This window comes from Anguilla rostrata, chromosome 11, assembly GCF_018555375.3.
Source record: "Anguilla rostrata isolate EN2019 chromosome 11, ASM1855537v3, whole genome shotgun sequence".
Classification (NCBI taxonomy): Eukaryota; Metazoa; Chordata; class Actinopteri; order Anguilliformes; family Anguillidae; genus Anguilla; species Anguilla rostrata.
This window is the reverse complement of record NC_057943.1, coordinates 10,045,050-10,059,782: the sequence shown is the minus strand read 5'-3', so window position 1 is coordinate 10,059,782 and position 14,733 is coordinate 10,045,050. Positions and strand designations below refer to the sequence as shown.

At 43.6% G+C, this 14,733-nt stretch overlaps 2 protein-coding genes across 6 annotated transcripts; both read right to left on the bottom strand.

The window, feature by feature from the left end:
• Positions 1 to 2: 2 nt before the first annotated feature.
• On the bottom strand, positions 3 to 7,016 carry LOC135233864 (protein SFI1 homolog). Of its 2 annotated transcripts, XM_064297779.1 has the most exons (8): positions 6,102 to 7,016; positions 3,904 to 5,776; positions 3,748 to 3,803; positions 3,270 to 3,468; positions 2,709 to 2,899; positions 1,657 to 1,833; positions 847 to 1,035; positions 3 to 210 (listed from the first exon to the last, which is right to left on the bottom strand). In XM_064297779.1, exons 2-8 carry the CDS (start codon positions 5,701 to 5,703, stop codon positions 105 to 107), a joined length of 2,718 nt encoding a protein of 905 aa, XP_064153849.1. In that variant the 5' UTR covers positions 5,704 to 5,776; positions 6,102 to 7,016; the 3' UTR covers positions 3 to 104. The 2 variants fall into 2 exon arrangements, with proteins under 2 accessions (XP_064153849.1, XP_064153850.1); XM_064297780.1 differs by lacking the exons at positions 3,748 to 3,803; positions 3,904 to 5,776; positions 6,102 to 7,016 and having other exon boundaries at positions 3,270 to 3,496.
• Positions 7,017 to 7,134: 118 nt separating this feature from the next.
• pex10 (peroxisomal biogenesis factor 10) lies at positions 7,135 to 11,295 on the bottom strand. Of its 4 annotated transcripts, none has more exons than XM_064297783.1 (7): positions 11,152 to 11,295; positions 10,100 to 10,213; positions 9,688 to 9,768; positions 9,103 to 9,509; positions 8,327 to 8,499; positions 7,947 to 8,082; positions 7,135 to 7,814 (listed from the first exon to the last, which is right to left on the bottom strand). In XM_064297783.1, exons 2-7 carry the CDS (start codon positions 10,209 to 10,211, stop codon positions 7,746 to 7,748), a joined length of 978 nt encoding a protein of 325 aa, XP_064153853.1. In that variant the 5' UTR covers positions 10,212 to 10,213; positions 11,152 to 11,295; the 3' UTR covers positions 7,135 to 7,745. The 4 variants fall into 4 exon arrangements, with proteins under 4 accessions (XP_064153853.1, XP_064153854.1, XP_064153852.1 ...); XM_064297784.1 differs by having other exon boundaries at positions 11,167 to 11,295; XM_064297782.1 differs by lacking the exon at positions 11,152 to 11,295 and adding an exon at positions 10,598 to 10,745.
• Positions 11,296 to 14,733: the final 3,438 nt, after the last annotated feature.

Genomic DNA, 14,733 nt, shown 5'->3' with positions numbered 1-14,733 from the left:
GAATCTCATGAACCTCGGGGATCCAATTTCAGCTTCTGCCAGCCTTCTAAGGAACGTGACACTGTTCTTTAACTCTTCACCGGTGAGAGGGATGGAGAGAATTTTCACTTGCCGGATAAGGTCCTTTTGGCCAGCAGTTGCTCTGCCTTGCAGCAGAGCCGAGCCAGTCTCCTCCTCCTTGCAGTGCCCTTCCAGCGCAGAGCAGCCGTCCTGAACCACGACAGCCCAATGACACAGAAACAGCCCAGAAAGTAACGGCATCAAGTTACAGTTATAAGTCCAGAGACACCTTCATTTACCACAAACTCAGGTAGCACTTTCAATCCATAGATGTCTGACACATTTCAAATTCTAGCAGAAACAGACTGGAGCACTGACTGGAAGCTGCCTGTTGTTGGTGCTCAATCCTTCTGGGATGACAAAATATGCTACTGAATGCATTGGGAATTCAATACATATATCTGTATTTCGCCCTCATTAAAGTTAAACAAAAATATTGAATGAAATAATATAAAATCAAATATTAAGAAACATTACTAGACTGCACGTATTGAACAGCTTATCACATTGTGACACTGGAACATGAGTGGCTTTGTGCCTACAGTGTTGAACAGATGTACACTAATTTTAATGAGTGGCAATAACAAATAACATATCAATATAAATATAAACCAATAATTAAACCAGACATTTTCACAAATGCAGTGTGCTGTTATGTATTCGAGTGTCTGGTTTCTTCTGCAGACGCTCCATTATATTCCATTAGTGCCTGGCGCAGTGGGCGTAACTATGGTGATGTTTGCTGTGCGGTATCCAGTGTGCTGGTGTGACATCAGCTGCAGTAACCTGGCGATCCTGTTCTGTCTGTCCCTCGCGCTGCGGTGCTGCTCCGCTCCGGCTCTCCAGCGACTGAGGCAGGGCCCCAACAGCGCCCTCTGGTGGAGCCCCTCGCTCCGCCTCTGCTGCCGCAGCCTCGCCTGTGTTCTCCGCGCGAGCTCCGCCCACCTCTTCCACACAGCAGCCAAACATAAGGCCCTGATTGGACGGGAGGGACCCCAGCACCCCAGTTCAGATGCACCCTATTTATTCCGTGATCACTCTGCAGTTAACGCCATCCATAAATGATCTCCACTTAGCATTGCTCGACATGAAACTACATGCTGCTCCATAACACTATGTTTTATGTCCTTCTGTACAGAAAGACCTACACAGTCCACTTTAAATGCTGCTGTTTTTGATGCCATGAGTATTTTTTTAATGGTTTACGTGGCAGATGGCCTTATCCAGGGTGACTGACAGAGCATTAAATGACGCACAATAAAAATAGGAAATAAGCATGTGCAATGACAATGAACATCACGGCACACGGTTGAAAATGATTGCCGACATATCCTGAGGCAACACACGAATGCATTTTAAATGACAAAATTAAAATTCATTGACAAGTGCCGCAAATTTAATGCAGAAGACAATTACTTGCCGTCAAAAACCTGCTGTAACCATGGAAATTAAAACCAGTTGGAAGATAGGTATAGATGATAGACACTAAGGTTAGCTCGGTAAGTGAAGCATGTCGGTTACTGGGCTTTTAGTGGGTTTTCAGTTCAGGATGGGATTGGGATGGGGGGAAGGACCTGGGTGAAGGACCCCAGATACCTGTGATGGGCCTGGGCCTGGCACGCTTTGTCCCAGGCTGATCTCCAGGTGATCAGGGCCCGTCTCTTCAGTCCGGCATCATGATGGAGCTCAGCCTGCCGCTCCAGCTGCACCCTGGACTCCCTCATCATCTTCCGCCTCCTCCACTCCAGCCAGTGCTTAAAGAGCAGAGTCAGACTGTAGAGACACACAGACAGACACACACACACACACACACACAAACAGCCAGTGTTTAAACAGCAGAGTCAGACTGTAGAGACACAGACACACATGTGCACAAGCAAACAGACACAGACACAAAGACACAGACATACAGACAGACATACACACCCAGACACAGACACACACACAAACACAGACAAACACACACACAACAAAGAACTGGCACAGAGGGGCCAGGGAAAAAACAGTACAGCACATCTGTTCTGAAACGCAGGTCCACATGACATACGTTAGTTCAAGCAAGGGAACCTTTACTTTGATTCACAGACGGACGGAAAATTACAGACCGTGAAACCCCACACTGAAGTACTCGAGATCCAGGTGTAACGCAAGAGGTGGCACTGGAGAACCGGAGCGATGAGGTAAGCGCACCCCACGGGGAAAAGGCTGTCTGGGGCTTGGAGTTCCGTCATACAGCCAGGTCTGAAGAACACACCGTCTCTGGTGTCTCCTATTCACTCTTACAACTTAAGCCAACAGAGCCCACGAGGCTGCCGTTTCATACGGTTCAAAAGGCTAGGGGAACAAAACCCTGAATCTGTGCCATTCAGCTCGCCCACGTCAGCTGATACAGACCAGGGGCACGCTGACGACAAAACTGCAGGGGAACACAAATAAAGACTGTGCTGCCTCCATTTTAGTAGTCTGTCCTATTGTCCTTTTTTAGGTGAAAACTGTTCTTACTCACAATGGTGGCCTATGCTGTTTCTTGGGTAAAATCATACATTTAGCTGATTTGAAGGATGGCGATTATCTGTGATAATCTGCTACGTGGTGAAAGCTGGCAGGAGTGATGGGTTTGGTGTGTGTGAGGATGTCTTAGCTCATACTGGTAGTGTATGTGAGCTGCTCTGAGCAGCTCCAGGCCTTGGAAGTGCCTCCTCCAAGCACAGTAGGCCATCCTGAGGACCAGGCCGTCGCTGGGCTGGATAAGCCGTCTCCTCAACGCCTCCACGTTCGCATCGGAGTCCCGCCGGGGCCTGAGGGCTGAACACCGCTTCTGCTCGAAACAGGCCTTCCACTGTAAAATTAAATCCCAAAAAAAAACAGAGCATTTTAAACTCTGCCAGACTGGGGCCAGGCATAGCACGGGAAACTGGCCATAAATCTGCGTCCACATTCCTCCCGCTCTTGGCATTCTGTGTGCAGATGAGCAGAGAGAGGTGGAATCATAAACGCTCATAAGAATAAACATCCTGTCGTGCACTCGAGCGGCGGGTCAGGTTCGACAAGTAGTGACACCTGACAGCGAGGTTTACATTTCACACTGGCCTTAGGGCCCGGGGACTACCCTGCGGGGATGACGGAAGGGAGAAGGAGAGCTCCGTTTCAGGACAGCTTCCAGCTGTGCAGGGTCACGCAGACTCTGACATCACCTCCCAGCTACTCACATGACCGAAGCACCGAGACAGGAGCGCGGCACGCCTCCCTGTTGCCATGGCGTCCATCTGCATTGCCCGCATAGCGACGGCCCACTTCAGGGCGGAGAGGCCCCTCTTGAGGACCCGCCTCCTGTGCTGGCACCGTGCTGCTGTTTGGCATCTGCGCCTGTGGCTCCAGGTCTGGAGGCATCGTGAGAGCAGCCGCAATCTGCAATGCGCCAGGAATCCGCTCCACCGCGGACGGAAAAATGCCGTCAGATATCATTCACCACAACTACCCCGGACCTCTCCCTGCAGCCCCTTTAGCCTTTTAAACATTCTTCATAAAGTACACAGAAAAAACAACCTGAAAAATCTAGGTCATCAACAAACATATTTGTTAGTAAATATATAACCACAGCTATTTGCCTTCTGAACTATCATGCCTCAAGCAGTTTTAGTCAGTGATTTATCACAGATACTTGACCTAAAACCCGATCCTCTTTACCTTTCCTCCACTGTCACAACAGAACTGGGGCTCCACACCTCCACAGCATCAGGAAGCTGTTGAAAGGACAAAGGCGTGCTAAGCTGCATCTTCTCCCATTACACCACACTCCGGTGACCTTTGACCTCGCCCCGTTGTGTGTCACCATTAACTTACCCTCCAGAACTGATGATCTGCAGAGAATCCTTTTCCTCTTTGGACCACTTCCTTTCTTTTGTCCCCAGGATTTCCATCACTGTCACAAAAGGCACCTTCTTTAAATGCACACACAGTGGAGGATGGCTGAGCCACACCCCTTTGATCTATGTGGGAGGTGCCACGGAGTGCATCAGGCACACGTGTTCCTCCATTTCGTCTTCCTATACTCTTTTCCACAAATGGTGGGTGACCATCTCCACAGTCCTGAGGGCACGTTAAGAAACGGCCATGCCTGACCTCTCCCTTGGCGACCTCACGAGTGTCTTTAATTAAATTCTCCTTTGTTGTAAGTCTTTCCTTAACCAATCGGAAACGAGGCACCTCGGTACTTTCTGTCACGTGATACGCAGCCAACGAGGGACTCGTATTTATGGCGCCCGTGGAATGGGAATATGAACGGGATTCTTCTTCATCGAAATGGCTCTCTTCCTGAATTAAGCTCGTGCAGGATAACTTTGCACAGTCTTCAGAAAATCTTCCTTCTGTGCTGGCTTCTTCTCGACTAAATCCATGTTGGAAGAGGGCTCTGCGTGTACTGCAGCGCTTCTCTAAGTACTGGTCTGGGGCAGTCCTGTGTACAGAAAAGGCATCTTCTGGGCCACTTGTCGGATGTTTTTGGCTGCTCCCTGTGTAATCTTGTGACAGTGCCATTGGGACCCATGAGGGATTTAACGTTCTCGCTGAATGAGGCCTAACAAGCTGTGAGGACCGCCTGCTATTAATCACTATATCGCCGTGATGCAGGGGACTGGTAACCCGGTTCTCCTTGCTAATAACAGGCCTCCCTGCTCTGGAATCTATTCCGCCTGCGTGACAGCTGGTTTCCCTTTGCTGGCTCTGAAAGAAAGAGCCCAGCATGTTCGCATCGTAAGAGGCAGACATATCTGAGCCGTCCTCCGCAGCGCACTCAAGTGTGTCCAGATGGGAAAAATCATCACCCTCCGCCTTTGGTGAGAGAGTGCCCAGCTCAGACAACAGCAGCTGCTCGCTCGTCTCCAGGTCCAGCATTGATCGGTGCAAGCTCGCAGATGTCCACGAAGATTCGAGGAGACCGTGCAAATCTGACAAGCTCTCGGTCTCATCTTCACACAGGTCACCTGCATGATCCACATGGTGGGAGTCCGTCAAGTCTCTATTAAAATATGCTGGCTGTTTGCCCGCCGGTTCAGAGAGAGGAGCATCAAATTCAGTGTCTCTGCGGAGAATCCCCTGTGACATCTCTGGGGCTTTGCGGCTTTGGAGCCGAGCTGTGCTGGCAGGGGTGGAATATTCTCTCTTCACCTGCCAATAGCCACCACTGCCGAGTTTCTCAGAATCCATGTGAGCACACAGCGTATCCCTTTCAATTAGCTTGCCGGGATGACGTGGGGTGTCAGGGTGTCTTTCCAAATCGGCAAACCTGACAGTCCTGGGCGTGGTACTTATTGTTTCAAAGTGAGCTGCTCTATTAGATTTGCCCTCCCGAGCAGGCAGAGCATGCCTGCTGCTAGGGGAGGTCGGCTCCACCTGGCTGCTGAGATTCCTCTGTCTCAGGATGGACCCAGACCTGCATGCATTCCTTCTTCCCCCCTCAATGACAGGGGAAGTAAGGGAGGAGGAGGGAAGATCCCCACTCAGCGATGACAGAAGCTCCACCAGCTCATCGACATTTTCCCTGGGGGGGTGCAGATTGCCCTCCAACACAGAGCCCCTATTCACTAATCCTTTCTGAGGCCTAGAGGGGCATTTTTCCTGTTTTCTCTTGGGATTCCAATCCATTCCTAGGCTCTGTCAGCTCCCAATTAAGCCTGCAGCATTTCTTTCTGAGTTAGCACGACGTATCATCACAAACCTAAGACAAATGGGGGGAAAAGTCCTACAATTAATTATCTGACAGATGCCCATATCAAGAGTGATTCACACAAAACTAGTTTATACAAATGCAAAGTAAATATTTTGTTTAATTGGATACACAGCGTACTTCGAAAAGTCATTATGAATCACGATTGTACATTCCGCAACAAAAAGTGATTTTATTTGTCAAAAAGAAAAAAATGTGATGCTGATGCACAGAAACCGCTCGCGTAGATAAAGTCAACCACACTCTTCCAATTTCCAACAGCAATTTATTTCAGGTGACTAGCTAATTTATGAATCACATATTGATCTACACTCACCCACATGGCACCTAAACATTCGAAGTGTAAATCAACATTCGCGTATGATCCTTGTGATATCAACCAGAGCTTCCTCGGTGTTTTCTCTTTGTGCGGTGTGCAGTGAAGTATTCCTTAGCAACACATGGTACCACGGTAAGAGGATCAGCTCCAGATTAGTGATGGTCTGTTGTGTTGGGGAATACCCCCGTCAGTTGTAGTGCAGTTCTGGAAAAAAAACAACTTAAACTTTCCCATATTTAGAACAAGCCTCTCTCAAAGATATAGTTACCATCTTGGAAATATGAACACTGATTTCGTTAGTCATTGGGAAGTTGCTTTACATGACAAGTTATCATCTAGCTACGTTAATATCAGCTGATCAATAAAACTCTTTCATATCCACCTAGTTACATGCACTCTAACCAAGACGTTTCCAACGATTTCATCTGAACGTTAGCCAGCGAAGACAGCAGTTAAAGCTACAGGCGAACTAGTTAGCTAGCTCTACTTAGCTTGTTCGACAGTTGACTTGGTATCTAATCTAATATGTATGCATCCAACTTGCTGGTTACGTGTCAATAATATCCTAGTTAAATGATGTACTGGTAAAACGAGAAATCAGTTTGAATTTACCTACATGATCGTTGCAGTTGCTGGCTTGTCAACAAACAATGGTCGGAACGTAATGTGCATCATATTTTCTGACGTAAATCTACACCAGACAGTGGCACGAGGCAATGAGCGAGCCTACATACACTGTCGAGGAAGACATCACTGAACACAACATGTGCCCAATAAGCAAATACACAGTAGGTTCAAAATACATCACAAAATATTCAAGAAATTCTGGGAGCGCTTCAGTCAGATGTGGTTTTAGGCTAGCCTACATTAAAGGCCAGCAAGGCTATTTAATACATGTTCATGTTGTTTTAAAATAATTGAATTTCCAGATTAAGTATTTTTACATTGATTAAAGATAGACAGCGACCGCATAATGTGATACACATCGAACGTGCATTCGACAAAAAAACAAAATAATGTCAGTCGTTAATGAGTTCTGCCCAATGCGTTTATTTATGCAAGACACCGTCCATAACCACAAAATCTTTGGATAATTTATTTTTTGCAAGTCCTCGGGCATACAACAGCTCATTTGACACATACTGCAATTTTTAAGTTGATGGCACTGTTGAACTACGTAACGATATGGACACAATTATTCAGTATATTACAAGACAAAACTTTTTTAAAAACTTTTTTAGTATTTTGAAATTTCGAAGAATTTCGTTACAGTCGAAATTAACGGAGTTACACGGATTGATGCAATCCAACTTGTAATTTACAAAGTCATTCATTGAAAAATGTATGAAAGTTAGTGTTTATATATAAATGAGTTATATAATAAATGACAATTTCATTGCGTAATTTTACCCCTCCCCTCAAAAAAGGAAAAATGTTCGTAGCTTTGTACAGCTCTGTGCACAAGTACAGAACAGGTATTCTCTGACAGTTACTCCAGAGCAATAAATTAACTCAATGCAATGCATCACTACTTCGTTTGGTAACAAAAGGCTCATTGACTGGCAACCCAACATAGTGGGGTAAAATACATGATGGATCAAAGCATGTGTTAGTTAAGCTCAGGTGCTGCCAGTAGTTCCTCTATTTGTAGTTTCGTAGATACACCAATCGTTGAGGCTGGAATTTCTCACGACACAGGGGACACTCTGCCTGCATAAAAAAAAAAAAATAATGAGAAAATATTTTAAAACACCCTACAAGGACATAAGATGTCGTTTGTCATGTGATCACATGGCCCACGCTGCAATACAACCAATGCGCCGTGCTGGGGATGTAGCTCACCTTGGTATTGCACCACTCGGTGATACACTCCCAGCAGAACAGGTGGCCACAGGGGGTGGTGGTGGAGTGCCGTCTCTCCTCCAGGCACAGGATGCAGCGAGAGGTTCGAGAGGCGGGGGCCTCCACGGGCCTGACACTGGGGAACAGAACAAGGGTGAACGCCATGCCTGCATCACAGTCATACAGCTCAACAACACTTCACTAAATGTGTTTGGCAAATATGCAAATAATGGGCAGGCAGAAAGAAAAAAACATGTTGATGACTATTATGATCCAGACCGTGGGTGGAAAAAAAAATCTTGATTTCCTGTATTAAAAATAAAGTGAAATAATAGGCCCTGCATTATTCAGTTACCCTGAGTCTTTTACTGAGGGCGTACCTGGACGGAAGGTTCCTGTGGCGCTTCCATTCCTGCCTCGCTCTTTGTTTCTGGCGGAAGTTGTTGAGCTGCAGAGCCAGTGTGAGGCCCAGCTGCAGCATGGAGACCAAGCCAAGGAGTCTGTAGCTGACGCGGATGGCCTGGTGATCACCGGCCCCGCCATGCACACGCAGCTGGGCAACGGCAAACCAACAGCATGTCCATATTAATGACATTCAGCACTAGCAAGGATAAACAAGGGCACTTGCTGATGTCACAAATGTGCCATTCTATCTAACGCTGTTAAAAAAAAAAAAAAAAAAAAATTACATGTTCGACAGCTGTTACTTTATTACACTTACAGATTTCTCGGATTCTGTCAGTTTTTGTGCTCATACGGTTTATTGCAATTGTAATGTGGGATACCAGCAGAAACGCATCATTTGAATAATAATTTGAGCATAATTTGACTAATTTTGAATGTTTGTCATCGCAAACATCAGTTATGCTTACACTCACATTGCTAACTGTCTGTCAGATTTCTATCTTAATTCATGTTTAAAATAAAGAAATTGAATTAATAAGCCAGTGTGAGTTTATGGAACTGCCAAACTTGCCCAGATAAAGTGATTGTTATATTATTTGGATGACCTGAGACCAAGTGGAAAACATGAATTGAGTCATCCAGATGAACTGGACAGACATAAGAAGGCAGTGCTTCAGTTTCTGAGAAACATACCAAATAGCAATATCTTGTTATTAGAGTTATTGGAGTGTCAACAGAGCAACAAACTTACATAACTGACGCCCGCTGCCCTCTTCCCAAGGTGGTAGAAGGCCCCGTTGATGTAAAAGAGAGCCACGTGAATCCTGTGCAATATGGTGAGCCCCTGCTGCACAGCGAAGAGGACCGGGAGCAGCGCTTTCTTCTGCACCTCCGTCAGCATGCCCACCGCGCCGCGGATCCTGGCCCTCAGGCAGGCAGCGGGGTTCCAGCGAGAGGCCGGCGGGCTCTGGCCTCCTGGGGACCCGACGTGCTCAGCCTGCAGCTCGTTCTCCAGGCAGACCAGGAGCTTGTCCAGGAGGTACGGCAGGAAGCTGTGCAGCAGCACCAGAGCCCCGCGTCGGGCGCGGGAGGGCACCCTGCGTTTGGTGGGGTCGACCTGGACGATGCTGCAATACTCTTCACCCAGCGTCTGGTACCCTGAGAGGAAACAATCACAGTTTCAATTGCATTTATAATGCTAACAGACACAAGACTATGATTTAGATGAAATCACTCATTAGATAGATAATTAAAAATATTTTGCTTTGAAGTTTATTTAAAGCACAAGAAAAGTTAAGAGTGAATGACTGAGAGCAGAAAGTGAAATTTTGCATACCTGTAAATGTTGTTAAACCATAATACGCAAGGTCAGATACTAACTCAATCTCTTTTCTCCATTGTAGCCACCTCTTGGACCCTAAATGGGATGCAAATGCAAAGTATTGACCATAGATATGAAAACGACACATGGCAAATAAAAAATGAATCCCACATTCCTTCAAATATGATCTCATATAGTAAAATGCCATGCCAGGAAATTACAAACATGATACTACCCAATGACACTGATTGAAGTTACACTGTTGAAAGAAAACATGCATTATTTATAAAACAAAGTAAACAATAACAAATATGGCCAAATGTAAAATTCCTACAATAAGCCCTGAACTTTGTGAGATGATGTTTTAGAACGTAGCTAGCTGGCTAGGTTCATTATTGACACATGGGTTCAGCTCTTCTCTACTTGCCTGCAAACGTTTGAAAGGCTTCGTTGGCGTTGTTCCGCAAACAGTTCTGGTAATACTTATCTTTCTGACTGGCGCGGATGAGCTGCGGCTGGTTTGCAGGAAGCAGTGGCATTGCTGAAACGTAGAATAGCTATATGTTCAAATAGCAACAAAAAAAGCTAAACGTTTTTAAACAGAACATATTTGTTAAAGTAAACAACCGCACGACTGAACAAAACATGTATAGCCAGCACACTCGAATACATAAAACCGCTAGCTAACTAGCCATCGTCAAAACCCTGTAGTACAACGTAGCAAGCTATACACAGACTACCACATAGTGCTAGTTTGCTCGACCGAGAATGTCAGATGTAACGTCAACGTAACGCTTGTGTTAACTTGAAAGTGTTAAGCGGGGTAGTGTATTATAGGCTATACCGTCTACTTTTCAGCATAAACTAGGTTAACCTGGAGCTCACTAAGCTAACGTCTATATATTTATTAACTTTACAATCGTACATGTACACCTTGGTTCACAGCATTGGCAAGGAAGCAACCCGGATACAGCTGGACGAGGACAAGCATTAGCAAGAGCAGTACCAATGTAGACGACGATAGCGAAAATAAGTCTCTAGAATTTTACAGCGCTACCAACAGGAGGTTAGCGTGAACACATATTTTAACATGAATGGCACGGTCAATTTGTTAGTAATTTGGGTCTTCTGGGGATATGATAAACTTTCACGGAATGACAAACACTTAGTCTGTCAGTGAGCACATCAACGATTTCAGTTGTTTAAGAATTGTGGTAAACAGAGTTGTTCAGAAAAATACATAAATTATATTGTAATTAACGACAAGGTGTCGAAGTAACCCGTTTATCGCCTAGATTTAAGTGGTATTTCTATTTCGGTTAGGTTAGCTGTCATTTGATTACAGCGTCGTTAAGCATAACCTCCGACAGCATATGCTGCCTTCCTTTTAACAGAAGGCTGTAGTCTACTAGCTATAACTTTAGACAACACCAACAACAACAACCACAGCAGCAATAACAACAAAATATTTGCTATTACTTAGGCAGGCTTAACTCAGAACATGTCCTGTGTGCCTTAGAACTTGATCTCCCCTTGTAACGTTTGGCTGATCTGTGGGGCTCTTTGTTTTCTTCGTGTGGGTTGAGATTACACTCGCTCACTGTGGGTTCTGACTCTGCCCTGTTACTTGCTGAACCAGTTTCTTTGTTATTTCTATAAAGCCAAAAAAACAAGCCGAGGCTTTTATATCCACAAGGTGTTCCACCCCCCTCCCTTTCTCCTGCTGTGTTCAGTCTGCAGATTTATTGTCCTCGCCTGCCTTTCCTTCACAGTCAGGAAAGTTATTCCTGTACAGTTTGATTGGAGCTCATTTCTGCATGCTCCAGACAAGGGAGCTTTTCTGTTTACAGTTGAGGAAGAGGTGGGGGGGTTTTCTTTCTCCCCAGTTGTGAGTTACTTGCTATTTCTTACAGGGTTAAGCTAGATGGTGCAGACAGCACACACAACAAGCGAGCAGTAAAGGGCCCTGCAGTGAAGTTGGTATCGGGAGATCAGAATTCAGAGGTAAGAGAATTACCCCTGCTGTTGTAGTACCTTTGAAGGCAGCTGAGGTGTGCTTTTGCGTGGAGGAATGGCAAGACTTATTAACACAATAACGCTCTAACTACTGGAGGGATTCACTCTTTTCTTCTTTGCTGAACTGTTATCCTTGTGCTTTTAAAAAAGTTACCGTGTTACAAAAGCAAGCCAGAGCTCTCTGTTTAAAATGGGTTTCAAATGAATGGTTTTATATAAAAGTTTTAAGTTTTTAAAATTGATTTGAGTTTGACACATTGTCCTGCCAACTTACTGAAAATAAACAATACAAACAAAAAATAAATATAAACATTCTAGAACAACATCAATGATATTATCTTGAATGACACACACCCCTTACATTCTCTAAATACTATCCATTCATACAGTTGGATATTAAGCAATTCAAGTTAAGTTGCTTATGGGTATATACAGTGCCCCACCTGGGAATGAAACGTACAGTGTTACAAACTCAGTACCCTAAATATTGTACTACACACTTATGACATTATATTTGAAGGTTTCAGATGATATGTTTAAGCATTTTATTAAAAAATTAAAACGGTGGAAACATTCAATAGGGGGGATTTTATTCTTTCTTGGGGCATATTTATTCCATATGTAACACAATAGTGGAAGTAGTGGCAGTAGTATATAGTGCTGACTAATACAAGCGAAGACAAAGACAGAATGTGAAACAAACCGGTCCTTCTGCTTCTCTTATTTAGAGAAAATTAAAGTACAAAAAACCCTGGAAGTAAAATTAGACAGGGTTGTAAGTATCAGCCAAGCTGTAAGCAGCTTATCGGCAACAGCAATGGAAATAAAACAGACATTTAATACAGGGGACATTCTGTTGCCCACCCTACTTGCAATTTATATAAATGGTTTGGCAAAAGAAATGAAATCTTTAGTGACAGAGTTTTATTGTCAAAATCAAAGGGCGACATGCAAAAAATGCTCACCCACACAAATGAATGGTATAAAAAAGTGGAGGCATTCCATGAATAGAAAATAACCTGCATTAATTCACTTTAGAAAACCAACCACTAGTCTCAGTAACTATCAACTATGTTGTGGAACTCACAAACTGATACATGTATTTAGGTCTTTACGTTTATGAACACGTTCATTTATTTTCATGCTTCTTACAAACTCTTCCAGACCTGTACTTGTGTCCTGTACTTGACTATGCTGCTAGAGTTTGGAGTTGTACAGGATTGTTAAGAATCCCTCAGTTTGTGAAATGGTGCAGAACAGAGACATTCGTTATTTCCTCAGTATGCCTGGCGTATACACCCACATTAGTAATAGCTGGAGGTATAGGCTGGGAACTCTGTGAGGTGTGTTAGAATTCCAGAGTGTTCTGCATTCCAGGGTTAGAGAACAGGCTACTTAATATGGATGAGAGTACGCTGACCAGAAGGATATTTAAAGTCTATCAGTGGGTCTCGGTCAAGAGATGTGAGTAATATTTGAGTTTCAAATATTTGGGATTGATGAGTTGTTCCCTACTGAGAGAAAGATTGACATTAAAAAGTAAATTTAAAGAACAACGGGATAACAAAATGTGGAGCAGACCAAAATTGCGTATACAGAGTGAGATGAAACGTGGCTATGTTATGGAGAACTCTGTTTCATATAACCCGTCTGAGAAGACTAGATCATTGTGTGTCCTTCTGAGATCTGGTATATTGCCAATTCATGTTGAGACAGGGCAATATGTCAGCCTGGAGGAGGAAAATCAGATCTGTTTAATGTGCCACTTCAGTGAAATAGAAAATGAATATCATTTTGTTTTATATTGTCATTTCTACTGGAAATTGCGTTATAATTATTCATTCAGTAATATCGAGAAAGAAGAAGACTTTTTAAATATGAATGATGCACAGTGGTTGAGTTGATTATTATATGAGACATTTAAATTAGAAAATTATTTTGAGAAACAAATACAGTATTGGTCATTTTAGTCTTGTTGTATAATTTATGTGTTTGTATATGATATGAATTTATATATGTTCATGTATTGTGTATATATGTGCTTGCGGTTGTGTCAATGGGCATACATTGTCATATTTTCTTTGGTTCAATGTATGCCTAGCACAGGAAAAATTTAGTTATTGTTTATGTGAAAGTGTCTTGTAATCCAATGCAGGATGGACCACCTTGTTTAGCTTGACACTTCTATTAATTCTATTCATTCATATAGGGAAAGCACAAACACAATCCAGGGTCCAGGATGCAATAGCTCACAATGTAGCAAATGCTCCAAGGTCCTCAAAACAGGCTGAGGTCAGATTTCCACAAAAGGGTCATTTTCACACAGGATCCTCAAACTCAAGTGACACGTTTCCCACTGCCACCTTAGTTACAGTTTCAGAAGAGGGTCAAGGCTCTACAGTGATTCCTCTGAGTGAACTGCCACAGTAAAGGCAACCAGTGACACATATCGGCCTTCCATGCTGGGCCCCAGGGCACGTGTTTTCTAGTCTCACTCAGGTAGAAAGAGGTATCTGTGGACAATGATGTTGTGCATTTATGTCGAACAGAGTCGGAGTGTAAATTCTGCATGTGTATCACGCCCTCCAAAATTATTGGCACCCTTGAAAAAGATGAGCAAAAAAGGCTGTATAAATTAACCAACATAGGTAATGGCCTCTACATTTGGCAGGCTTGGTGAGTTTTTGAGCATCGCTGTGTATTTTATGGCCAAAGTAATAAAAATAAAAAGTAAAAAATAACGATAAAAAACAGAACAAAAACAATTTTCTTTCTAGCAGCAGTGGTGCATTGATCATTAACAACAGCAGCAGGAAAGAGAACAAAACAAATATGAATAATACTAATAATAATAACCATAATGACAATAATAATAATAATAATAATAATAATAATTATTATTATTATTATTATATTTTTTGTCCAAAATAGGTATTTGACAACATAATACAGATAGAAACAGTACACTACAGCAACTGAAAGATTATGGGCATTACCATTTGCAGTTGTATGGAACACTGCACCATTAATTCCCAGTTGTTTCAT

Coding starts and splice junctions, on each gene's coding strand:
- pex10 (XM_064297781.1), bottom strand. CDS start 10,663: ATGCTTGTCCTCGTCCAGCTGTATCCGGGTTGCTTCCTTGCCAATGCT. Junction 9,769..10,099: donor AGCCTTTCAAACGTTTGCAG/GCAAGTAGAGAA, acceptor CATCCCATTTAG/GGTCCAAGAGGTGGCTACAA. Junction 9,510..9,687: donor TGGTTTAACAACATTTACAG/GTATGCAAAATT, acceptor GTTTCCTCTCAG/GGTACCAGACGCTGGGTGAA.
- LOC135233864 (XM_064297779.1), bottom strand. CDS start 5,703: ATGGATTGGAATCCCAAGAGAAAACAGGAAAAATGCCCCTCTAGGCCT. Junction 1,834..2,708: donor GCAGCTCACATACACTACCA/GTATGAGCTAAG, acceptor GTGTCTCTACAG/TCTGACTCTGCTCTTTAAGC. Junction 1,036..1,656: donor CAGGCCCAGGCCCATCACAG/GTATCTGGGGTC, acceptor CCGTCCAATCAG/GGCCTTATGTTTGGCTGCTG.